At 22.7% G+C, this 27,669-nt stretch overlaps 3 protein-coding genes across 3 annotated transcripts in view; all 3 read right to left on the reverse strand. All coding sequences in view use genetic code 6, as the record gives it.

Moving 5' to 3' along the window:
* Nucleotides 1-841: 841 nt before the first annotated feature.
* On the reverse strand, nt 842-12,630 carry TTHERM_000001490 (transmembrane protein, putative; the record flags this gene model as incomplete). Its single annotated transcript, XM_012795622.1, has 17 exons — nt 842-1,637; nt 1,689-1,747; nt 1,802-2,382; nt 2,432-2,602; nt 2,659-2,724; nt 2,774-3,307; nt 3,514-3,901; nt 3,956-4,137; nt 4,190-4,750; nt 4,805-4,936; nt 5,000-6,737; nt 7,647-8,127; nt 8,275-8,544; nt 8,624-9,768; nt 9,925-10,155; nt 10,207-11,981; nt 12,060-12,630. The coding sequence occupies 17 exons, from the start codon at nt 12,628-12,630 to the stop codon at nt 842-844; spliced, it is 9,681 nt and encodes a 3,226-aa protein (XP_012651076.1).
* Nucleotides 12,631-14,365: 1,735 nt separating this feature from the next.
* TTHERM_000001501 (transmembrane protein, putative) lies at nt 14,366-26,314 on the reverse strand (the record flags this gene model as incomplete). The annotated part of the gene is made up of 14 exons (XM_012795623.1): nt 14,366-15,271; nt 15,325-15,914; nt 15,964-16,155; nt 16,212-16,277; nt 16,328-16,858; nt 17,078-17,465; nt 17,527-17,708; nt 17,758-18,318; nt 18,365-18,496; nt 18,560-20,297; nt 20,819-22,220; nt 22,300-23,444; nt 23,609-23,839; nt 23,891-26,314. The coding sequence occupies 14 exons, from the start codon at nt 26,312-26,314 to the stop codon at nt 14,366-14,368; spliced, it is 10,488 nt and encodes a 3,495-aa protein (XP_012651077.1).
* Nucleotides 26,315-27,252: 938 nt separating this feature from the next.
* The window catches only part of TTHERM_000001512 (transmembrane protein, putative), a gene marked incomplete at both ends in the record, with an annotated part of 722 nt that continues 305 nt past the window's right edge, over nt 27,253-27,669 (reverse strand). Inside the window, one exon of the mRNA XM_012795624.1 lies at nt 27,253-27,669. This exon is cut by the window's right edge and continues 105 nt beyond it. Within this exon, the coding sequence (XP_012651078.1) occupies nt 27,253-27,669 (417 nt within the window).

Here is a 27,669-nt window from a genome sequence, read left to right on the forward strand (position 1 = left end):
TATTGTTCGTTTTCAGATCAATTATTTATTTCATTATTTTTTTCTTAATTTTTAAGTTCATTTGCAATAGTTTCGTTTTATCTTTGTGGTGTTTCTCTGTTTTCTGGCTATGACAAGTTTTTAAAATTTAATAATCTGATTAACACTATCTTAATCACAAACTTAATAATCATTTTATTGTCTAATTTTCATTTTTTTAAGAAAATTCTAAAAATTTATATGAAGAAAAAACTAAAAAAAACAGATTTTAATGTATCATCTTTCATCTTAAACCAAAAATTTTTATTTAAATGCAATAATCAATAATTAAATGAAATAAACTATTTAAGTTTCTAAAGTATAAGTAAAATATTTTAATAGAGTTAAATAATTTTAAAAAAGATTAATGATCTTTTTAAGTTAGGAAATTATGCAAAAAATGCTTACAATCATAAATTAGATAGGTTATAGAAAAAAAATAATGAATATGTATAACATTTTTATAAAATAAACATTATTCAGTTCTATTGATATTATATTACTTATTTAAGATTTTATTTTATTGAGTTAAGATCTTAAAAATAAATTTCTCTACCCTGAAAAGATAAAACGGAAATAAGTTGTTAAAAAAACTTTTCTTTAACAAATATCAATAAGACTTATTTAATTTTTTCAAAAAACTGTAATCAAAATAGTTGATGATTATTCTCTCTTCAGTTTGAAATTAATTAACAAAGAAAAATAATACAACAATTTTAAAATAGTACTAAAAACTAGAAAAATAATAACAAAAAAAATAAAATTGAAATACTGAAAAATAAATCATATTTTATTAATCAAATTCAATAATTTTTTCCTAAATTCATTCATTTTCTGATGAGTTATTTATTTTTTTATCACTTTCTTGATTTTTAAGTTCATTTGTAATATTTTTATCTTTTTTTTGTAGTGTTTCATTGTTTTGTGGCTAAGATAAGCTTTCAAAGTTTAGTAAATCTGATTTAATACGATCCTTATAATTAATTTATTCTTATTAGTCATTTAATGATTAATTTTCATTTTTTTAAGAAAATTCTAGAATTGTATTTCCCAAATTTAAATTTTCAAATCCTTAACCAAAACTTTGAGATTTCTATCTTCCTTAATCTGCTGTATATATTGTCTAATGATCCATAATAAGTGTTCCTGGATTTTTAATTTTTGTTGATTTTTTATCAAACTTTAAGCTTTGAACTTTTTTATAGTTAATAATCACACTGCTTTGTTCGGTTTACTGCTTTCGATATTCAAAAGAACCTTCGGTTTAAATACCAAAATAGTTTTTTGGTGTAAATATTTGATTTTATATTTTATTATCATCTATAAAATCCATATTTTTTAAATGGTCTTTTTCTTTGGATTATAAATCATAAGCAGATTTTATTTATTTTATACTTTTTTATTTAATACTTTTAAAATCTTCTTTTAGGGAACTTAATTCATATAATTCTATATTTAATTTATTTAGCTTATTAGTTTAATTTGGTTATATTTTATCAGATTAATTATTTAAATCTAATGGATCTATATGTTAGTTTTAATAGAAATAATTTTAATATTGGCCATCATAATCTTGATATTGAGGAGTATATAAATTGTCTATTTATGGGGTTTCTTGGCTATATAAATTACAAAAATCAGGCATTAACTTTGATTAATTTATACTTTACTCTTTTATTTCATCATTTTACTCTAATTTGATCATATCAAATTACTTTTCAGAACAATTCTTTTATTTAAAAGTTATTTTTTAATAAAATTTTATTATAGTTAATTAATTTACCATCTCTTCATAGCTAATATTTTCAAATTCCTTTTTAAAGTAACTTTCTTAGGCACAAATTTCTATATTAAAAGGAGACTTTTATTTTATTTAAGAATTATTTGAATCTGAAGCAGAGTCAATAATATCAGAATTAACTCCTTTATCTATTTCTTTTTATTCTTCTTATCTATTTTGTTTTTATTCTGAAAAAACATAATTTGGTTCATTTTTTGGTATCATCAAAGGGCTTTCCAATAAAAACAAATAGTTTTCGATAGTTCTACTCTAATCTATATTACTAATTATCTTATTTTAGAGTAATTATAATGATTAATTATTTAAATTTTATTAGTGTAACTATTAATTTAAAATTAATTGTGAAGTAAGATTATTCGATAAAGTTATATTTGTTGATTAAGTCACTCTTTTTAAGCTTTTGCTAATCAAGCCTTCCCTTTTAACTAAATTGCTATTATTTAAATTTAAACTCTACATCACCGTTTATTCATAAATTTAATTGTTTAAAGGAGGTGGCAAATTATTATTGTTGCTATTATTTGATGTACTTCTAAACTTAACTTAGCTCTCGTTTATTTCATCTATTAAATTAGGTAGATGTGAAAATATTTATTTAAAGTAAAATTTTACCTTTAGAAAAAAGAATAGTTTAGTTATTGATTGATATTGATATCTTGTTGATGTTATTATTGTTAATCTAGTGAGATTATTAGTTTGATGTATCTGATTTGTCTAATTAAATTATATCTTTTTTCTTACTTAATTCAAGATTATTATTGCTATTATCAATCTTTATGCTTTCTATTAGATTAAGTAAAATTTAATTTGGAATATAAAATCTGTAAAATCGAATTTACTTATGGATTCTTGCATTTTATTTTATTCATTTAATAATTTATCATGAAATTTACTTTTAGCATATACTATTTTTATAAAAATTAATTAATTTATAAAATAAAAAAAACTATTAACCTTAACCTACTAGCTTGTCGCTCGATTTAAGAAGAGGACTTTAAATAATGCTTTGTGAGCTAACTAGTTAACAAGATGAACCAAACAGTTTATCTCTTATTATTCCTCTTTGTTTATCCATTTTTATGTTATGAAGAAGAAGATTTTTAATTTTTTTCCAGTTTAAGAATGTCGTTAAGTGAACGTTTTTTTAAATTCTTAAATATGGTTTTAAGCATGAACAATATTAAGATAATTTTTCTTTAATTTTATCAAACTATTTTTTGAAAGTAATCTGAATTTTAGCTTTTATAACTTCATAAAACATAAATGCAAGATAACCATTGTGTATTCCTAGCAGTATAATATAAAATATCTAGGATTAAACAATATCAGGTTTATTATATAAGAAAATATTCATAAGAACTAATATAATTATCACCACTATTGAATTTCTATCTGTTTATTAGAAATATATCATTTAATAAGGAGTAAATTTTACTAACGCTACTAAATAAAGTATGAAAACTATAAGTGCCATCACCAATTTGTTAGCTTTTAATATAAAATAGAAATATATGAATTTCTTTAATAAACTAGCTAATATTGATTCATATAAAAATTAATGATCACTTAAACCAGTACTTTAAAACAGAATAAAAAAATATTTTCTTTTCTTTTTCGTATTTGAGATTTTTTAATTTTTTTTTTTTTTTTCTTTGAAATAAAAAATAAAAGATAATGTGAAATAAAATTATTACTATAAGGATCTCCATAAAAGCTATAGATGCAAACAATTATTATTTTCATCTAACTTTTTACAAACTCCCAATAAAATTTTTTTGTTTTATAATCTTAGTAGAGAAATCCATAAGTTAGCCTTATCTTAGCATCATCTAGCTTATCTTTATTTTTATTCAGCTTAAATAAAATAAAAAAAGGAATAACAAACCCCCAAATTAAAAGACCTGGCATTAAAATAAATCCAATAAACTTCTTGTGAATTGGAGTGTAGCACTTGAAAGAAATGTCTAATAAAATATATTTTTAATTATCAATTTCTCTGCATGACATAGCACCTAGTAAGTTTTATATCATATTTGGTTGCATAAATATAAACAGAAAGACCAAACCACTATAAATATAGGACTTTTCAAAATAAAATTAATTTAAAAAAATAAAAATGATTTTTAAATAATTTACTATATTGTGCCTCATAAATTTAAGTTTTACAAATATTATGTATATAATTGACATTCCTGCTAAATATAAAAATGGTATACTTAAACCCCAAAGTATTCTCATAAAAACAATTGGAATATCCTACTAATTTACATTTATAAGATAACAGTCCAATGTGTATATCATATTTTAAACAGGACTACCTTTTAAATAAATAAATACATAAGTAATAATGATTTTTTTAAAGTGAATTACCAACATAATCAGGGAAAAAAGTTAACCATGAAGGAAGAGCAACTTTTACTGTGTTAACTAATTATGAAATTTAAACATAATTCATCATTGCTTTCATATTCATATTAGTAGTGTCTAGATACGATGACTTACTCACAGGAGCAAATTTAAGTTTTCTTAAATAATAGCCTATAACAATCATTTCACTAATATCCCATGCAATTCTGATACTTATTAGTACATAAACAACCATTCCTAAAGCTATGAATATTGTTGGAACTAAATTAATAGCCTTTAATAGTTATGAACACTCCTTACAGTCAAAAGATCCATCAGTATAGTATTTTTAATTCCAAAACTTGCTTTAAATATCGCATTGCTCACACAACGGACCTATATGACCTTCTAAGCAATATCCTTACTCCTAAGTTCCAACACAGTTAGATAACTTATTTGAACACTCTACAATAGAGTCAGTTAAGTTTGTTGATTTCCAATAACCCTGTTTTAATGTCATTTAGTTCCTGTAACAGTGCTCAGCCTAATCTGGACACTTTATGCATTATTGATCTAAATATTTTTCTATGAAAAAGTTTACAATTTATTTAGATAGAAATTTTATAAATATTTATTTACATTTATCAGGCTCTACTATGGAGTATGTTTGATCCAAGCATTCTTGACAGTAGTAAATGCTTCCTTGTAATCTGTAAAGTTCACCTATTATACATTCTCTAAAATCAACAATGAATGTTATGTGGAATGGACCTTTAAAAGAAAATAATAAATTTTTTTTTAAAAAATGAACTAATTGAAAAAAATAAAACTAACCTGATTTAATTTCACGGTTTTATAGCGTGGGATATGGTACTTTGAGAACTGATTCACTTTCTATGTAAAATATATTTTATGTTTAAGGATTCGCTACTACTTGCATTAATGATATTTAAAATGATTTCGATGAACTATTAAAGCTTAAGTAGTCTGTTATATACTATCCAAATAGTTTAATATTTGTGTTATTGGTATTTGCTTTGATATTAAACTGCAAAATTTCACTTTAGATTGATGGAGGATACATATTTTTTTTTACTAATTCAAGATCAAAGTAGAGAGGATTATTTTCATCATCCAACAGCTAAAACTGGAAGTTGAAATATTAACCGCTCTAAAATCTGTTTACAGAGCAAGTTTAAAGGTTAAGTTTATCTTTTTTTACAGAATCTGGTAATCCATCACTACCAGTTACATCTAAATATACTACACTTGATTACAAAATTTTTATATTGCTTACATATGAACCATAATTATTGCTATGAATTGTAGCCTTGTTCATTGTAATAACATTTTAAACAGCATTAAGATTTCTTTTCTTTTAGAAAAGATCGCTGTTTAAATTATTCTTAATCATGTAAATAAAAACAGGTTCAATTTTTAAATATCTTATGCCACCACCTATCATAGCTTGATTATATTAAATAGTTGAATTTTGCATAAATAGATTAGTTGCATCTAAATATATAGCTCCTCCGTTCAGAGTTGCATTGTTATTTATAAATATTGAATTATAAATTTCAGTGAGGTTGTAGTATGAGTCTGAGATAGACAAGCCCCCTCCATTTAAAGCCGAGCAAAGAGTAAACCGAGTAAAATTAATAAGTAATTATTAAGTCTCAATCACTTAAAGAGCACCTCCATTGCATGCCAAGCAACTTATATTTTTAAATGTAGAGTAAATAACTTGATAAGAATTACCTCTTAGTTATATTAAAGGAGTCTATAAATTTGAGCTGTTTTCAAATGTGCTATTTGATAGAGAAAATGTTCCTTAATATTAGTAGTAGGTTTGGAAATTAGATGTATATGAGTTTAAAACCTAAGTAAAAGACACTCCATCTAAATAACTTACATTTATAAGCTACAATTCAAAATCATATACAGATTAAGATTAAATAATATATAAATTCTACTACATTTATACATTATTTAGCTATTTGAAAGTTAAATTTGTAAAATTGCTATTCTGAATAGATATCTATTTAACGTTTTTAAAAACAATCAAGTCGTTATTTGCTGTTTAAGAAGCTACTATAATTATTTAATCTATAATTAGGTTATTTATGTACACATAATTTACTTTTTCAAAAGCTAACAAGCATGATCCATCATATAAATATATATTTTGAATATAGAAGTTATTTATGTAAATAGTATCTGAGTTTGAAATATTAAATAGAAGACTTTAACCTTTAAGATCCAAAGATGAGATGGATATATTTTCAAGTATCATGCTTTGCAAATTATTCAACTAAAACTAAAACTAATTTCCTGTGTTTTTAAAAACCACATTTTCAAAAGTAATAATTTTAGAAGCAGGATTAAATAATACTAACTATGCCTAACTAATGTCAAGATCATAATTCCTTACCTATAACAGAGTTAGCTAATTTAAGGAAAACGAGTCTGTAATAATATTCATTAAGGCTCTTGAGTTAGAACCAGAATAAACTACTTATGAATTCAAATTAATGAGTTAAGGATCATAATAAAACTTTTAAGTTACTTCAATCTATATTTTAAATTTCATAAATAAATTTAACAATTCTAAAAATTGTGGCTTTATTAACAGTTTTCCCTCTAAAATAATTTTTTTTTTATACATATATAATAATATTAAAAATAGAAGGATTAGAGAGGGTTAGGTAGGGGATTAGTGCTTTTTAATTTATATTGTGTAAAAATAAAAGACTACAACAATAAACTTATAAGTGATAAATTATTATACTCTGACTCCCTCTCTCAGATTAAATTAATAAATTATTAAATTTTTTAAATTATTTCTTAAAGCTAAATTAAATTTTTTTGTTTTAGAAAATCAATATTTCAGAATTTTTAAAATGAAAAATTCATAACAAAAATGATTTTTAAAACTTAATGAATTATGAAAGTGGGAATCATAAAATAGTTTAATTACCTAAAAAAGGGTTTATTTTATCTATAAATTCAAGAGATTGAAAGAAGACTAAAATTATATTAATGAAGACTAAATTTTATCTAAAGTATTAGCAGAAGGAAGCTCATAATAGCATTTAAGTTAGCTTAAGGATGACGAAAAAGGTTCATTTTAAGATGAGCTATTAAAATTTTAAATGAAAAAGTTGTAATTAAAGTAAACTCCGTTTGATATACCTATAACCTAAGTTGAATAATAATTAGTTTTTGGATTAAATATTTAAGTATTAGCGGCTAGATTTGGAAATGATTAGTAAAGTTTATTGATCAACCCCCAAGTATTTGTTGATGGATTTTACTGAAAAATAGAAAATGAATCGTATTAAGTTACATAAGCAAATATTTAACCATTAATATTTAAAATTTCAAATGATTTTAGGGTTTATAATAAGTTGGAATCTCTAATACTCAACTATAACTATAATTTATCCAAGCTATAAGTATTAATTTAAAAATAAGCTTATACTATTAACTGACTATTTTAAATCTTCATAACTAAATGCTAAGCTTTTGTTGGTGGAGGGATTATTGTAATTAGCTATGGAGTACTTAATTAAATTGAATTATTTGAGGTAGTAACATTATATGTATAAACCCTTATTTTTGGTATAATCTCACGAACGTTAAGGACAAATATTCTGTTATATTAGTAATCAAATAGCATTGAGTTTACTGGGTCTGTATTCTAAATTTGAAGGCTCCTCGCTTAACTATTCATATAATCGTTTTTTATTGCAAAATCTAAATAGAATATCATAAATCCAGTTTCTAAATGATGAATTAAAATTGAGTTTATATTATCATAACTAATGATATTTAAATTTGCTATGCTAGAGTACTATATCAAAAGCTTATCAGCTATTACATCTATTCTGAATATAGATGAGTTCATTAAGAAAACAATAATTTAATTTAAGTTAGAAATTGAAACAATTTACTTAACTTTGCTTGTAAATTGAAAATTAAATGATTGAATTTAAGTCAATGGATTATATGACAACTTTTTTAGCTTAAAATAAAAGTCTTCACAAAAAATAAATTTGTCAAGAAAATAAGCATTTTTTATCTCAAAATTAACCTAATAAAGTTATTACAAATTACTAGCAATTTCACCAAATTAAATTATCTACTGATCAGTAATAATATAAAAGAATCCATTTTAAAAGCGCGTTTAACGTACTAAACTTAAACTCTAAACAAATTTTGCTTGCTGTGTTAAATTTCCAAACTGCCATGCATTATTATCAGTGTCTATATAATATAGCATGCTAGAATTTTAGCTGTAAAAGTAACTCGGTTATTTTTATTAAACCATACTTAGTTCTATTTTATCAGTATTAAATGAAAAATCCATCTAATATATTCTATTTGTTAATAAAAATGATTAATTTATTAAACAAATTAAAAATTAAAAAAAATAAAATATATTAATAAATAATATACTCTAAGTAATATGCATCTATGTGACACATTAGATTATGTTCTTTAATAAATATAGCTTTTTTGAGAGGTGGATTATACAGGTAGGTAAAATAATTTGTGTAAGAAAAAGTTCTCACATCAACTGTGAAAATATTAAGAAGCTCAGATTTATAAATGAGCAACTGATAACGTTCTTCATCTAGAAAAACAATATTAACGTTTCCATTTTCAATGTACTATGAATTAAGAATTTATTTAATTAAAACTCCTGTTGAAAGACTATGTACAGCCAGTCTATAACTTAAAACATTTTTCTAACCTTCACTATATAAATAAATATGATCCATCTTTTCAAATACTATAAAATTAGTAATAAGAGGATTTTGTGTAGAAATAGATAAAATAAATTATTAAGTCATTCTATCCATTATCACTAACAATGTATACTAAAAAGAATAACTTTTTGCATTAATATATTTCATTCCAATAATATTATCAGTGTGATAGCTAATTTACTATTCATAAGCAAAAGTATGAAAATTGTAGGTATGAAGTGAATAAACCATATTAATTAAGACTTTTACATAAAACTTACCATAAACTGGATCGAGGTCAACATATAAATCTACCATGTTTGGTATTCTGTAAGAAGTGTAAGTATTTTATTTAATAGGTGGAATGGCACTTGGAGCATCACAATAGTAATGCATGAATAAATTTTGATTATTATTTATAGAAATAATTCTTTTATTGATAGGATCATGATAATAAGATACTATTTTATATGGTATTTGTTAATCAGGTGGAATAGAAGCTATATTTGCATTATACTTCTCTTATTCTAAAATATGGGTATTAATTATATACAACAGTGTTTAATTTGTATATTACCATACTGCAAAAGTCATATCGCTTGAATAACTTATTATAATATCAGCATCTAAATCTAAAAAAGCATTTAAAACGTTTTAAGTTTATCCACCTTTAAATTAACTCACATTTGTACCATTCATATCCCATCTATAAAAATTATTTGTTGTATCATTACTATAAGAGACAATCCAGTCATTATTTTTATCAATAATGATATCATTTATGGTTGATTTATGAGCTCCTGAATATATTTTTGGTTTGGTCATAGTAGTTGTGTCTATTTGGTGAATATTCTTTTAATAAAATTAAAATTAAAAAAATCTTGATTTTGACAATTAATTATAGTCTTGAAAAAAAGAGTGGTAAATATTTTATGTATATTTTTAATGGTTATGAATTTTTTAAAAAATTTTTTATATTTTAGATAATGTTAAAATAAAAAACCTTACATTATTAAAGGCATAAATAGATCGATCATTTTAATAATAATAAATTCCATTAAAGTAATTTTCATCATCTATGTATGCATAATAATTAGTAGAGATTCCACCTGAATAAATATTTCCATTTTCAAAACCTAAATATAGCTTTTTAGTAATGGGATCTATAGCCATACTTGAAATTTTATCGGCAAATGTAAGAAGCATTTAATTATTGTATTGATAACTGAAAGAAATAACCTTTTATTATTAAAAAAGTAAATATCAAACAAAATATTTAAATTAAATTACTTAGTTTTGTATTGCTGGAAAAGCTGTATTTTGTACAAAAAAATGCTATTCAGGATTAGAAAGAGGGGCACTTAATTTTTAAGGAACTGAAGCAGCAAATGTATAAGTACCATAAATGTAAAGTGTACTATCTATCCAAAAAAAGTAAGCAACATTATAATCCTGCTAGTAGACCATAAAATTTTTAGTTACTACATCTACACTAATTGCAACTGGCTTATTTATCAAGTATCTTCTAACACCTGAAAAAAGAAAAGGATATATATACAAAATATTATTTGAAACAGTTGAAAAAAAAAGATATTTAATTTCAGGGTAATATTTTGCAAATCCCAGGTTTCCACTATACGAATTAGTCATCAAAATAGCTTTAGTAGCAAGATTCATAATTATTACTCGGCCTTAATTAGCTCTTATGAAATAGGCATAGTCTATTCCATTATTATTTTCAAGAACTGCATAATAAAAACTATCATTAATGACTGAAGTAAAGTTCATCGTAATAAAATTATAAACTTTCAATTACTATGCATTATTGAAGGCAATAAAAGTATTTTTATACCCAAACATATTATTTATTGACAAAGTTTTTAAGTCTAAAGATAGAGTTGCATTTAATGTAACTTTGAAAGGATTATAATTCCATAAAACTATAGTATTATCATTATAGAGGCATGCTAATAGATTAGGTATAACTATAGTCATATCTAATATCTATCTATAGCAAAACTAATCTACTAAAATATTACATGAAGGATGAAATTGTTCTATTACTAATCTGTAGTCTGTTACATTTCCTTAGTTTTCTAAGACCCTTTCTTCCCATATCTTAAAGCTTCCATCAATAGAGTAAGTGATAACCCTATCATAGAGTCTATCAAACAAAATTCCATTTACTGCATCAGTGTGATACTTCATTTTAGTTTTAATATTTTTCTTCTTATCAGTAATCTACATTTGGACTGGAAGTTACTTAGGATCTTAAGGAAGCGGGATTAATTAAAGAATAGTTAACTCTGAAGAGAGAATAAGTAAATTTTAATTATTAACCGCAACTTGATTTACTGGATTTAATTATTTGAAAAATAAATTATATTAGTAAATTAAAATAATTCCTGTATTATCATCAAATTAATTTACTGATACATTTCCATTAGAAGAAATAAAAACAAAGTAATTATTTGTAATAAATCTATATTAATTATCTGAATTTACTTAAGAAATGTATGAGTATATCTATTAATTTGTATCATAAATATATAAAATCACTTCTGAAATACTACAGCTAAAGAAATAAATAATATTTGACATTTAAGGAGATGGATTTGCAAATATTTACTAAATAGGATTACCATGATACGTTTGAATTTCATTGCAATTAAAGCTGTTATATATAAATAATGAGTAATCATTATCTATTTATATAAGATAACTTGAATTAGATAGTTGTAGCACTAAGTTAACAGGACTATTAAATGAACACTAATATTAGAAATTGTCTGGCTAATCGATGCTATACCAAACAATGATCCTTTTGTCCTATCCATAGCTTATAAGCTAATAATTTGGTAAAATTAATATTCCAGTAATTGATTTTATATGGGCATTACTAAACAATTTATAGGAAGAGCTAATTAATGTAGAAGTAGTTTATTACTAATATATTGGTTATTTTACTATTTCAGACATATAAACAACTGCAAAATTATTTAATGTATCAGTATTCTACATTAAAATAACATAATCCTTTGTTATTTAAGTTAATTTATAAAAACCTATTAATGTTTTAGGCAATAATATTTTAAATAATATTTAATTGTAATTTAAATTCCATATTATTAGTTATGTTCTACTAACTGATATAAGAATTTCTTAACCTTAAGGGAACTTTGCCTGCTAAATTGATATATTCCCGAGATCATAAATTTTATTTACTCTTAAATTATACATTCCAATAACTCCATCATCATGTCCTATTAATTATCCTACAGGCTATTAATTTTGATTGTCTAATATGATTATTTTTGAGCTATAATCTCCTCCAACCATACCTTAAACTATTATTTTGCCTGAAGATGATGAAATCATGCTTAAAAACACATCAAAAAAACTTTAACCTTACTAATTCATTGTTGGGCAAGGTAAGAGAGGCTTGCATATGCTTGTTTATGAGTCAGAATAGTAAGAGTTAGGGCAGATAGATTAACAAGAATTTGATTGAACATCATATGATTAACCAAAATTGCAATAAGGAAGGCATGTATGACTATTTTAATCTAACCTGTAACCACTATTACATTAAGAGCATTATAAACTATTATTGCATTTAAAGCAGTTTTCAGGACAGTTTTTGCCTAAAACTTTAGCTGATTTATACAAAATATTCACTATAATAAAACTAATTACTATCAACTACAACTACATCTAATCTATTTTTTTACAAATATTGTTGTTAATTTTTTATTAGCTATTGATTTTTAAAATATAAAGATTATTGTAAAAAATCAATTAACAAAATCTAATAAAATATGAAAAATTTTTTAATAGAAAGAATAGTTACTCCAAAAACTAACATATAAACAGAAAATAGATTATATCAAAATCGATTTATTAAAATCTAAGATTAACTTTCATCCTTTATTTTACTTTATTCAAATTTTGTTTTTATTTAGGTTATAAATTTAATTTGATAAATATGTTAATTTGCAAAAAGTTTTTTTTGAGAACATTCATGTTAAAATGTTAATCATAAATTTGAGGAGCCCAACATTTATTATTTAAACAAGAAATAATTAGATTTTAAGGCATAAAAAAAGTTTACCATTATTTTTAAAGTAGTTTTAAATTTAAATAGAATAACAAAAGTTAATAACTAAATTAAATTACTAATTATAATGGTAAAATATTTTAAATTAAAATCCTAATATTTATAAATATTTAAATATTACGAAACTTGTTATATTTATTATTTTATTTACTTTTTGAAAATAAATATGAAATCTATTGATATTGAGATTATTTCTACTGGTTGAATTTCTAAAATGAAATAAAATGCATCATAATTAAAGAAACCACTCAATAAAATCCTCTTGCCTTTAATAAAAACTTTCAAATTTAAACCAATTAAATATGAAAAAGTTTTTAATAGAACGATTAATTACTCTAAAAACTAACATATAGACAGAAAATAGATTATATCAAAATCACTTAATTAAAACCTTAGATTAACTTTCTTCCTTTATTTTATTTTATTAAAATTTTGTATTTATTAATTTTATAAATTTAATTTGATAAATATGATAATTTGCAAAAGTTATTTTAAAAAACATTAATACATTAATGTTTTTAATGTTAACAGAGTTGATGACTTCCGGGATATTTTGTCACAATATCGATATGGAAAATCGTACTCATATTTTTAAAATTATTTTTATTTTAAATACCTTTAAATATCCATATACATAATTTCATTTATCAGTATATTTCAATTTATTTTTTTTTTAATGATATTAAATTACAAAATTAAGATTTTATTTTATGGAGTAAGATCTTAAAAATTTCAGTACACTGAAAAGATAAAAATGAAATATATAATTTAAAAAACTTTTCTTAAACAAACAAGAATAAAATTTATTTAATTTTTTCAAATAGTTGACGATTATCCTCTCTTCAATTTGTAGTTAATTAAGAAATAAAAATAAAAATAACAGATAAGTTTTAAAATAGTACAAAAAATTAGAAAAGTATAAACACAAAACAAAATTTCCAAAATCTACTAGAGCTACTCATTAAATATCAAAAGCTATAGAACAAATTAGTGAAGGGTAAATAAAGATTTTGTGGCTAAACACTGTAAATTAATTATTTCTTCTTGATATTTTTAATAAAAATTTAATGAAAGTTGATGAATTCTTGTGGAAAAAATTAAAGGTATCTTTAAATTGGCAATAATCAATTTCTGTTTTTTCTCTCTATCTTTATTATACTTAAAAACTAAATTTATTTTAAACATACTAATATTTTTAAAAGAAAATATTATATTACTAAATTTAAGTTTATTATTTATTTGTGCATTTAAATTGATAAAAAAATAAAACTTGCAATACTCAAAAATAATTAATCATGTATAAAAAATAAAACTTAATATTTTTTCCTAAATTCACTCATTTTCAGATAAACTATTTATTTCATTATCTTTTTCTTCATTTTTAAATTCATTTGTAATACTTTCATTTTTTTTTTTTGGTGTTTCTCTGTGTTCTGGCTAAGGCAAGCTTTCAAAGTTTAATAAATCTGATTTAACACTATCTTAATAATTAATTTATTCTTATTAGTCATTTTATAACTAATTTTCATTTTTTTCAGTATATTCTATAATTGTATTTCCGATATTTAAATTTTCAAATCCTTAGCCAAAACTTTGAGATTTGATTCTTCCTTAATCTGTTGTGTGTATTGTCTAATGATCCATAATAATTGTTCCTGGATTTATAATTTTATTTGATTTTTTATCAAACTTAAAACTTTGAACTTTTTTATAGTTAGTAAGCACACTGCTTTATGCAGTTTATTGCTTTCGGTATTCAAAAGAGTCCTCTGTTTAACTACCAAAGTAGTTTTTTGGTGTAAATATTTGATTTTATATTTAATTATCTTCTATAAAGTTCATATTTTTTAAATGGTCTTTTTCTCTAGATTATAAATCATTAGCAGATTTTATTTATTTTTTACTTTATTATTTAATACTTTTAACAACTTCTTTTAGGGAATTTAATTCTTATAATTCAATATTGACATCATTTAGCTTATTGGTTTCAATCGGTTATATTTAATCAGATTAATTAATTAAATTTAATGGATCTATTTATTAGTTTTAATAGAAATAATTTTAATATTGACCATAATAATCTTGATATTGAGGAGTATATAAATTGTCTATTTGTGGGGTTTATTGACTCTATTCATTACAAACATCAGACATTTACTTTGATTAATTTATACTTTGCTCTTTTATTTCATCATTTTACTCTTATTTGATCATATCAAATTACTTTTGAGAATGATTCTTTATTTTTTAGTTATATTTTAATAAAATTTTATTTTATTTAATTTATTTACCATGTCTTCATAGCTAATATTTTCAAATTCCTTTTTAAAGTAACTTTCTTAGGCACTAATTTCTAAATTACAAGGAGACTTTTATTTAATTTAAGAATTATTTGAATCTGAAGCAGAGTCAATAATATCAGAATTAGCTACTTGATCTATTTCTTTTTATTCTTCCTATTCTTTTTATTTATTTTGTTTTTGTTCTGAAAAAATATTATTTGGTTCATTTTTTGGTATCATCAAAGGGCTCTCTTATAAAAATAAATAGTTTTCAATAGTTCTAGTCTAATCAATACTACTTATTATCTAATTTTATAGTAATTATAATGATTAATTATTTAAATTCTATTACTACAGTTATTAATTTAATATTAATTGCGAGGTAAGATTATTCGATAAAGTTATATTTGTTGATTAAGTCACTCTTTTTAAGCTTTTGCTAATCAAGCCTTCCCTTTTAACTAAATTGCTATTATTTAAATTTAAACTCTATATCACCATTTATTCGTAACTTTAATTATTTAAAAGAGGTGACAAATTGTTATTGTTGCTATTATTTGATGTACTTCCAAACTTAACTTAGCTCTCGTTTATTTCGTCTATTAAATTAGATATGAGTTAAAATATTAATTTGATATTAAATTTTACCTTTAGAAATTTATACATAAGGACTTCCAAAAAGAATAGTTTAGTTATTGATTGATATTGATATCTGATTGATGTTATTATTATTAATCTAGAGAGATTATTAATTTGATGTATCTGATTTGTCTAATTAAATTGTTTCTTTTTTTTTACTTAATTCAAGATTATTACTGCTATTATCAATCTTTATGTTTTCTTTTAGATTAAGTAAAATATAATTTACTATATAAAATGTGCTAAATAAAATTTACGTATGGATTCTTGCATATTATTTTATTCATTAAATAATTTATCATTAAATTTACTTTTAGTATATTCTGTTAAATGAAAAAAAATTAATTTAATAAATAAATAAAAAAATATTAACCTTATCCAACAAGTTTCTCACTTGATTTAATAAGAGGACTTTAAATATTACTTTGTGAGCTTACTATTTAAGAAGATAAACCAAAAATTTTATCTCTTATTATTCCTCTTTCTTTATCTACTTTTATGTTATGAAGAAGGTTTTTAATTTTTTTCCAGTTTAAGAATGTTTTTAAGCGAATGTTTTTTTAAATTTTTAAATATGGTTTTAAGCATGAACAATATTAAGATAATTTTTCTTTAATTTTATCAAACTATTTTTTGAAAGTAATCTGAATTTTAGCTTTTATAACTTCAAAAAACATAAAAGCAAGATAACCATTATGTATTCCTAGCAGTATAATATAAAATATTTAAGATTATACAGTATCAGGCTTGTTATATAAGAAAATATTCATAAGAACTAATATAATTATCACCACCATTGAATTTCTATCTGTTTATTAGAAGTATATCATTTAATAAGGAGTAAATTTTACTAACACTACTATATAAAGTATGAAAACTATAAGTGCTATCACCAATTTGTTTGCTTTTCATATTAAATAAAAAGATGTAAATTATTATCAAGTTAAATCTTTTTAATTAATTAATATTGATTGATATAAAAACTAATAATCATTTACAGCAATAAAGAAAAACTCAAATCAAAAAAACTATTGTTTTTTCTATTTCATATGAGAAATTTTTCAATATTTTTTTTTTATTTACTTTATTTGAAATAAAAAATAATATGAAATAAAATGTTTACTGTAAGGATCTCCATAAAAGTTATAGATGCAAACAATTACTATTTTCATATAACTTTTTACAAACTCCCAATAAAAGTTTTTTGTTTTATAATCCTAATATAGGAATCCATAAATTAGTCTTATCTTAGCATCATCTAGCTTATCTTTATTTTTATTCAGCTTAAATAAAATAAAAAAAGGAATAACAAAACCCCAAATTAAAAGACCTGGCATTAAAATAAATCCAATAAACTTCTTGTGAATTGGAGTGTAGCACTTGAAAGAAATATCTGATAAAATATATTTTTAATTATCAATTTCTCTGCATGACATAGCACCAAGTAAGTTTTATATCATATTTGGTTGCATAAATATGAACAAAAAGACCAAACCACTGTAAATATAAGACTTTTCAAAATAAAATTAGTTTAAAAAAATAAAAATGAATCTAATTAATTAATTAATTTACTAGATTGTGTCTCATAAATTTAAGCTTTACAAATATTATGTATATAATTGACATTCCTGCTAAATATAAAAATGGTATGCTTAAACCCCAAAGTATTCTCATAAAAACAATTGGAATATCCTACTAATTTACATTTACAAGATAACAGTCCAATGTGTATATCATATTTTAAACAGGATTACCTTTTAAATAAATAAATAATTAATAATATTTTTTTTAGAAGTGAATTACCAACATATTCAGGGAAAAAAGTTAACCATGAAGGAAGAGCAACTTTTACTGTGTTAACTAATTGTGAAATTTAAACGTAATTCATCATTGCTTTCATATTCATATTAGTAGTGTCTAGAAATGATGATTTACTCACAGGAGCAAATTTAAGTTTTCTTAAATAATAGCCTATAACAATCATTTCACTAATATCCCATGCAATTCTGATACTTATTAGTACATAAACAACCATTCCTAAAGCTATGAATATTGTTGGAACTAAATTAATAGCCATTAATAATTTTGAACACTCCTTACAGTCAAAAGATCCATCAGTATAGTATTTTTAATTCCAAAACTTTCCTTAAATATCACATTGCTCGCACAGCGGACCGATATGACCTTCTAAGCAATATCCTTACTCCTAAGTTCCAACACAGTTAGATAACTTATTTGAACACTCTACAATAGAGTCAGTTAAGTTTGTCGATTTCCAATAACCCTGTTTTAATGTCATTTAGTTCCTATAGCAGTGCTCAGCCTAATCTGGACACCTTATGCATTATTGATCTAAATATTTTTCTATGAAAAAGTTTACAATTTATTTAGATTGCAATATTTTGTTTACCTTTATCAGGCTCTACTATAGAGTATGTTTAATCCAAACATTCTTGACAGTAATAAATACTTCCTTGTAATCTGTAAAGTTCACCTATTATACATTCTCTAAAATCAACAATGAATGTTATGTGGAAAGGACCTATAAAAAAATATATATTATTTTATTTAGAAAAGAAACAAATTAAAAAAAAGTAAAACTAACCTGATTTAATGTCACGACTTTATAGTGAGGGATTTGGTACTTTGAGTATTGATTCACTTTCTATGTAAAACATATTTTATGTTTAAGGATTTGCTATTAATTGCATTAAAGAAATTTAAAATGATTTTGATGAGCTATTAAAGTTTAAGTAGTCTGTTATATACTATCCAAATAGTTTAATATTTGTATTATTTGTATCTGCTCTGATGTTAAACTGCATAATTTCGCTTTAGATTGATGGAGGATACTTATTTTTTTTTACTAATTCAAGATCAAAGTAGAGAGGATTATTTTCATCATCCAACAACTAAAACTGAAAGTTGAAATATTAACCACTCTAAAATCTGTTTACAGAGCAAGTTTAAAGGTTAAGTTTATCATTTTTTACAGAATCTGGTAATCCATCATTTCCAGTTATATCTAAATATACTACACTTGAATACAAAATTTTTATGTTGCTTACATATGAACCATAGTTATTGCTATGAATTGTAGCCTTGTTCATTATAATAGAATTTTAAACAACTTTAAGATTTCTATTCTGATTTAAGAGATCACTGTTTAAATGATTCTTCATCATGTAAATAAAAACAGGCTCAATTTTTAAATATCTAATGCCTCCACCTATCATAGCTTGATTTTATTAAATAGTTGAATTTTGCATAAATAGATTTGTTGTATCTAAATATATAGCTCCTCCGTTCAGAGTTGCATTGTTATTTATAAATATTGAATTATAAATTTCAGTGAGGTTATAGTATGAGTCTGAGATAGACAAGCCCCCTCCATTTAAAGCTGAGCAAAAAGTAAACTGAGTAAAATTAATCAGTAACTATTAAGCCTCAATAACTTAAAGAGCACCTCCATTACATGCCAAGCAACTTATATTTTTAAATGTAGAGTAAATAACTTGATAAGAATTACCTCTTAGTTATATTAAAGGAGTCTATAAATTTGAGCTGTTTTCAAATGTGCTATTTGATAGAGAAAATGTTCCTTAATATTAGTAGTAGGTTTGGAAATTTGATGTATATGAGTTTAAAACCTAAGTAAACGACACTCCATCTAAATAACTTACATTTATAAGCTACAATTCAAAATCATATACAGATTAAGATTAAATAATATATAAATTCTACTACATTTATACATTATTTAGCTACTTGAAAGTTAAATTTGTAAAATTGCTATTCTGAATAGATATCTATTTAACGTTTTTAAAAACAATCAAGTCGTTATTTGCTGTTTAAGAAGCTACTATAATTATTTAATCTAAAATTAGGTTATTTATGTACACATAATTTACTTTTTCAAAAGCTAGCAAGTATGATCCATCATATAAATATATATTTTGAATATAGAAATTGTTTATGTAAATAGTATCTGAGTTTGAAATATTAAATAGAAGACTTTAACCTTTAAGATCCAAAGATGAGATGGATATATTTTCAAGTATCATACTTTATAAATTACTCAACTAAAATTAAAACTAATTTCCTGTGTTTTTAAAAACCACATTTTCAAAAGTAATAATTTTAGAAGCAGGATTAAATAATACTAACTTTGCCTAACTAATGTCAAGATCATAATTCCTTACCTATAACAGAGTTAGCTAATTTAAGGAAAACGAGTCTGTAATAATATTCATTAAGGCTCTTGAGTTAGAACCAGAATAAACTACTTATGAATTCAAATTAATGAGTTAAGGATCATAATAAAACTTTTAAGTTACTTCAATCTATATTTTAAATTTCATAAATAAATTTATCAATTTTATAAAATTGCAATTCTATTAGCAGTTCTCTACTAAAATTATTTTTTTTGATAACAATACTATATGTTAAAATGGAAGATTTAGGATAGGGGGATCTGTAGGGGATTTCAGCTTTATTAGGTAATTATAGAGGTTTTTTAATTTATATTGTCTAAAAATTATATTATTTTAAAATTTAGATTAAATATTTTAGCCAATTCAAATAAAAATATTAAAAATATATATTAATTTTTTAGGGGAGAGGGGGATAATCTGATGTAAATATATGAAGATTTGTGGTACTTATAAAATAAAACTCATTAAACTTAAAAGTGATAAGAGTACTATGTTCTGAAGCCCACCCTCCAAGAATAAATTTAATAAATTATTTAATTTTTAAAATTATTCCTTAAAGTTAATTTAAGTTATTTTTGTTTTAAAAACACAATATGACTTTAAAAAATTAAATAATTATGAAAGTAAGTATAATGAAATATTTAAATTACCTAAAAAAGGGTTTATTACATCTGTAAATTCAACAATTTGAAAGAGGACTAAAATGACATTAATGAAGACTAAATTTTATCTAAAGTATTAGCAGAAGGAAGCTCATAATAGCATTTAAGCTAACTTAAGGATGATGAAGAAGGTGTGTTTTAAGTTTAGCTATTAAAATTTTAAATGAAAAAATTATAATTAAAGTAAACTCCGTTTGATATTCCTATAACCTAAGTTGAATAATAATTAGTTGTTGGATTAAATATTTAAGTATTAGCGGCTAGATTTGGAAATGATTAGTAAAGTTTATTGATCAACCCCCAAGTATTTGTTGATGGATTTTACTGAAAAATAGAAAATGAATCGTATTAAGTTACATAAGGAAATATTTAACCTTAAACATTTAGAATTTCAAATGATTTTAGGGTTTATAATAAGTTGGAATCTCTAATACTCAACTATAACTATAATTTATCCAAGCTATAAGTATTAATTTAAAAATAAGCTTATACTATTAACTGACTATTTTAAATCTTCATAACTAAATGCTAAGCTTTTGTTGGTGGAGGGATGATTGTAATTAGCTGTGGAGTACTTAATTAAATTACATTATTTACAGTAGTAACATTATATGTATAAACCCTTATTTTTGGTATTACTTTACGAACGTTAAGGACAAATATTCTGTTATATTAGTAATCAAATAACATTGAATATACTGGGTCTGTATTTTAAATTTGAAGGCTCCTCGCTTAGCTATTCATATAGTCACTTTGTGTTGCAAAATCTAAATAGAATATCATAAATCCAGTTTCTAAATGATGAATTAAAATTGAGTTTATATTATCATAATTAATGATATTTAAATTTGCTATGCTAGAGTACTACATCAAAAGCTTATCAGCTATTACATCTATTCTATATATAGACGAATTAATTAAGAAAACAATAATTTAATTTAAGTTAGAAATTGACACAATTTACTTAACTTTGCTTGTAAATTAAAAATTAAATGATTGAATTTAAATCAATGGATTATATGACAACTTTATTAGCTTAAAATAAAAGTCTTCACAAAAAATAAATTTGTCAAGAAAATAAGCATTTTTTATCTCAAAATTGACCTAATAAAGTTATTACAAATTACTAGCAATTTCACCAAATTAAATTATCTACTGATCAGTAATAATATAAAAGAATCCATTTTAAAAGCGCGTTTAACGTACTAAACTTAAACTCTAAACAAACTTTCCTTGCTGGCCTTAATTTCCAAACTACCATGCATTATTATCAGTATCTATATAATATAACATACTAGAATTTTAGCTGTAAAAGTAACTTGGTTATTTTTATTAAACCATACTTAGTTCTATTTTATCAGTATTAAATGAAAAATCCATTTAATAAATTCTATTTTTTTATAAAAATGATTAATGTATTAAAAATGTTAAAACATATTTTAAATAAACTTTATTAATAAATAATATACTCTAAGTAATATGCATCTATGTGACACATTAGATTATGTTCTTTAATAAACATAGCTTTTTTGAGAGGTGGATTATACTTGTAGGTAAAATAATTTGTGTAAGAAAAAGTTCTCACATCAACTGTGAAAATATTAAGAATTAAAGATTTATAAATGAGCAACTGATAATGCTCTTCATCTAGAAAAACCATATTAACGTTTCCATTTTCAATGTACTATGAATTAAGAATTTATTTAATTAAAACTCCTGTTGAAAGTCGATGTACAGCTAGTCTATAACTTAAAACATTTTTGTACCATTCACTATATAAATAAATATGATCCATCTTTTCAAATACTATAAAATTAGTAATAAGAGGATTTTATGTAGAAATAGATAAAATAAATTATTAAGTCATTCTATCCATTATCACTAATAATGTATACTAAAAAGAATAACTTTTAGTATTAATATATTTCATTCCAAGGATATTATCAGTGTGATAGCTAAGTTACTACTCATAAGCAAAAGTATGAAAATTATAGGTTTGAAGTGAATAAATCATATTAATTAAGACTTTTACATAAAACTTACCATAAACTGGATCGAGGTCAACATATAAATCTATCATGTTTGGTATTGTGTAAGTTGTGTAGGTATTTTGTTTAATGGGAGGATTTGCATTTGGAGCATCACAATAGTAATGCATGAATAAATTTTGATTATTATTTATAGATATAATTCTTTTATTGATAGGATCGTGATAATAAGATACTATTTTATATGGTATTTGTTAATCAGGTGGAATAGAAGCAATACTTGCATTATACTTTGCTTATTCTAAAATATGAGTATTAATTATATACAACAGAGTTTAATTTGAATATTGCCATACTGCAAAAGTCATATCGCTTGAATAACTTATTATAATATCAACATCTAAATCTAAAAAAGCTCTTAAAATATTTTAAGTCTATCCACCTTTAAATTAACTTACATTTGTACTATTCATATTCCATCTATAAAAATTATTTGTTGTATCATTACTATAAGAGACAATCCAGTTATTATTAATATCAATAATGATATCATTTATAGTTGATTTATGAGCTCCTGAATATATTTTTGGTTTGGTCATAGTAGTTGTGTCTATTTGGTGAATATTCTTTTTTATAAAATTAAAATAAAGAAATCTTTATTTTGACAAATCTAAAATTATTTTGAATTTGAATTTAAGATGGTAAATATTTTTGCAAATTTTTTATAATGGTAAGAATTTTTTAAAAAAATTTTTTATCTTTTAGATAATGTTAAAATAAAAAACCTTACATTATTAAAGGCATAAATAGAGCGATTATTTTAATTATAATAAATTCCATTAAAGTAATATGCTGAATCTATGTATGCATAATAATTAGTAGAGATTCCACCTGAATAAATATTTCCATTTTCAAAACCTAAATATAGCTTTTTAGTAATGGGATCTATAGCCATACTTGAAATTTTATCAGCAAATGTAAGAAGCATTTAATTATTGTATTGATAACTGAAAGAAATAACCTTTTATTATTAAAAAAGTAAATATCAAACAAAATATTTAAATTAAATTACTTAGTTTTGTATTGCTGGAAAAGCTGTATTTTGTACAAAAAAATGCTATTCAGGATTAGAAAGAGGGGCACTTAATTTTTAAGGAACTGAAGCAGAAAAAGTATATGTACCATAAATGTAAAGCGAAGTACCAACCCAATAAAAGTAAGCAATATTATAATCTTACTGGTAGACCATAAAATTTTTAGTAACTACATCAACACTAATAGCAACTGGTTTATTTATCGAGTATCTTTTAACACCAGAAAAAAGAAAAGGGTATATATACAAAATATTATTTGAAACAGTTGAAAAAAAAAGATATTTAATTTCAGAGTAATATTTTGCAAATCCCAGGTTTCCACTATACGAATTAGTCATCAAAATAGCTTTAGTAGCAAGATTCATAATTATTACTCGGCCTTAATTAGCTCTTATAAAATAGGCATAGTCTATTCCATTATTATTTTCAAGAACTGCATAATAAAAACTATCATTAATGACTGAAGTAAAGTTCATCGTAATAAAGTTATAAACTTTCAATTACTATGCATTATTGAAGGCAATAAAAGTATTTTTGTATACATACATATTATTTATTGACAAAGTTTTTAAGTCTAAAGATAGAGTTGCATTTAATGTAACTTTGAAAGGATTATAATTCCATAAAACTATAGTATTATCATTATAGAGGCATGCTAATAGATTAGGTATAACTATAGTCATATCTAATATCTATCTATAGCAAAACTAATCTACTAAAATATTACATGAAGGATGAAATTGTTCTATTACTAATCTGTAGTCTGTTACATTTCCTTAGTTTTCTAAGACCCTTTCTTCCCATATCTTAAAGCTTCCATCAATAGAGTAAGTGATAACCCTATCATAGAGTCTATCAAACAAAATTCCATTCACTGCGTCAGTGTGATACTTCATTTTAGTTTTAATATTTTTCTTCTTATCAGTAATCTACATTTGGACTGGAAGTTACTTAGGATCTTAAGGAAGATGAGTTAATTAAAGAATAGTTAATTCTGAAGAGAGAATAAGTAAATTTTAATTATTAACTGCAACTTGATTTACTGGATTTAATTATTTGAAAAATAAATTATATTAGTAAATTAAAATAATTCCTGTATTATCATCAAATTAATTTACTGATACATTTCCATTAGAAGAAATAAAAACAAAGTAATTATTTGTAATAAATCTATACTAATTATCTGAATTTACTTAAGAAATGTATGAGTATATCTATTAATTTGTATCATAAATATATAAAATCACTTCTGAAATACTACAGCTAAAGAAATAAATAATATTTGACATTTAAGGGGATGGATTTGCTAATATTTACTAAATAGGATTACCATGATACGTTTCAATTTCATTGCAATTAAAGCTGTTATATATAAATAATGAGTAATCATTATCTATTTATATAAGATAGCTTGAATTAGATAGTTGTAGCACTAAGTTAACAGGACTATTAAATGAACACTAATATTAGAAATTGTCTGGTTAATTGATGCTAATCCAAACAACTATCTTTTAGTCCTATCCATAGCTTATAAGCTAATAATTTGGTAAAATTAATATTCCAGTAATTGATTTTATATGGGCATTACTAAACAATTTATAGGAAGAGCTAATTAATGTAGAAGTAGTTTACTGCTAATATATAGGCAAATTTACTATTTCAGACATATAAACTACTGCAAAATTATTTAATGTATCAGTATTTTCCATTAAAATAACATAATCCTTTGTTATTTAAACTAATTTATAATAGCCTATTAATGATTTAGGTAATAATATTTTAAATAATATTTAATTGTAATTTAAATTCCATATTATTAGTTATGTTCTACTAACTGATATAAGAATTTCTTAACCTTGAGGGAACTATGCCTGCTAAATTGATGTATTCCCTAGATCATTAATTTTATTTACTCTTAAATTATACATTCCAATAACTCCATCATCATGTCCTATTAATTATCCTACAGGCTAGTAATTTTGATTGTCTAATATGATTATTTTTGAGCTATAATTTCCTCCAACCATTCCTTAAACTATTATTTTACCTGAAGATGATGAAATCATGCTTAAAAACACATCAAAAAAACTTTAACCTTACTAATTCATTGTTGGGCAAGGTAAGAGAGGCTTGCATAGGCTTGTTTATGAGTCAGAATAGTAAGAGTTAGGGCAGATAGATTAACAAGAATTTGATTGAACATCATATGATTAACCAAAGTTACAATAAGGAAGGCATGTATGATTATTTTAATCTAATCTGTAACCACTGTTGCATTAAGAGCATTATAAACTATTGTTGCATTAAAAGCAGTTTTAAGGGCAGTTTTAGCATAAAACTTTAGTTGATTTATACAAAATATTTACTAAAATAAAAGTAATTACTATCAACTACAACTACATCTAATCTAATTTTTTACAAATATTGTTGTCAACTTATTATTAGCTTTTGATTTTTAAAAAATGTATATTTTGGTAAAAAATTAATTAATTAAAAATATCAATTTTAAGCTAATTAAATATGAAAAAGTTTTTATTAAATATGAAAAAATTTTTATTGAGAGAATATTTACTCCAAAAACTATAAACAGAAAATAGATTACATGTGAATCAATTTATTAAAACCTTAGATTAACTTTCTTCCTTTTTTTTCACTTCAGTTAAATTCTTTTACTCCTATTCCTATTATAAATTTAATTTGATAAATAAAAAAATATACTAACTTGTTAAAGGTTTTTTTTGCACACATTAATTTTTTTTATGTTAATGATAATTCTGAGGAGTCTAACATTTATTATTTAAACAAAAAATAATTAGATTTAAGGTACAAAAAATAATTTATCCTTTTAAAGTAGTTTTAAATTAAAATAGAAGAAAAAAGTAAATAATTAATTTAACTTACTAAATACAAAGGTAAAATATTTTAAATTAAAATCCTAATATTTATAAAAATATAAATATTACCTAACTTGTTATATTTGAAATTTAAAGATATTTTTTGATAATATACTTGAAATATATTTAAATTATGATTATCTCTACTGGTTGAATTTCTAAAATGAAACAAAATGTAACATAATTCAAGAAACCACTCAATTACAAATTATTGCCTAAAATTCTTATCTTAATAAATTATTTATTTCTAAAATTTAGCTATATATTTGTTATGTTTGTTTTGTGTGTAAAAAATATAAAGTATGTAAGATAAATTATATATTAAAATTGTAATATTCAAAAATAAATCTAATACATTATTATTTATTTTGTATTTTGGATTTAAATAATTCTGTAAAGATAAATTATTTGTAAATATTATATGCACATCAAAAGAGGACTTTTTTTCAACCTTAAATTTCCATAATATTTCTAAAATTTTTCATCAAAGTCTTATGTTTGTTTTTGATTGAACAAAGGAAGAAGTTTTGCAGCGTAATATTAATAAAAAATAATATAAGAGGAAAAGATGCATCGTAGAAAATCTTTTCATCATCTTGTAATTCTATAATGGCTCTGTCTAAAATAGGCGAACTGGTAATAATCTTAGACAAGTCTTAATTACCTTAAATGTGTTTCCATAATTGATCCTTGGTAATACTTTTATCCTTAGCAAGCTTAGATACTATTTTGAAGATAGCCTTTTTCTATTCATCAGTAATTTTAATTGAAGCAATTATTTATTAGCTGAAAACCTTATCAACATCATCATCGTCATCGATTCTTATTTTCTTCATTTGATTTTTGATTTCTCTTTTATCTTG

The sequence above is a fragment of the Tetrahymena thermophila genome (genome assembly GCF_000189635.1).
Source record: "Tetrahymena thermophila SB210 genomic scaffold scf_8254803, whole genome shotgun sequence".
Taxonomy (NCBI): Eukaryota; Ciliophora; class Oligohymenophorea; order Hymenostomatida; family Tetrahymenidae; genus Tetrahymena; species Tetrahymena thermophila.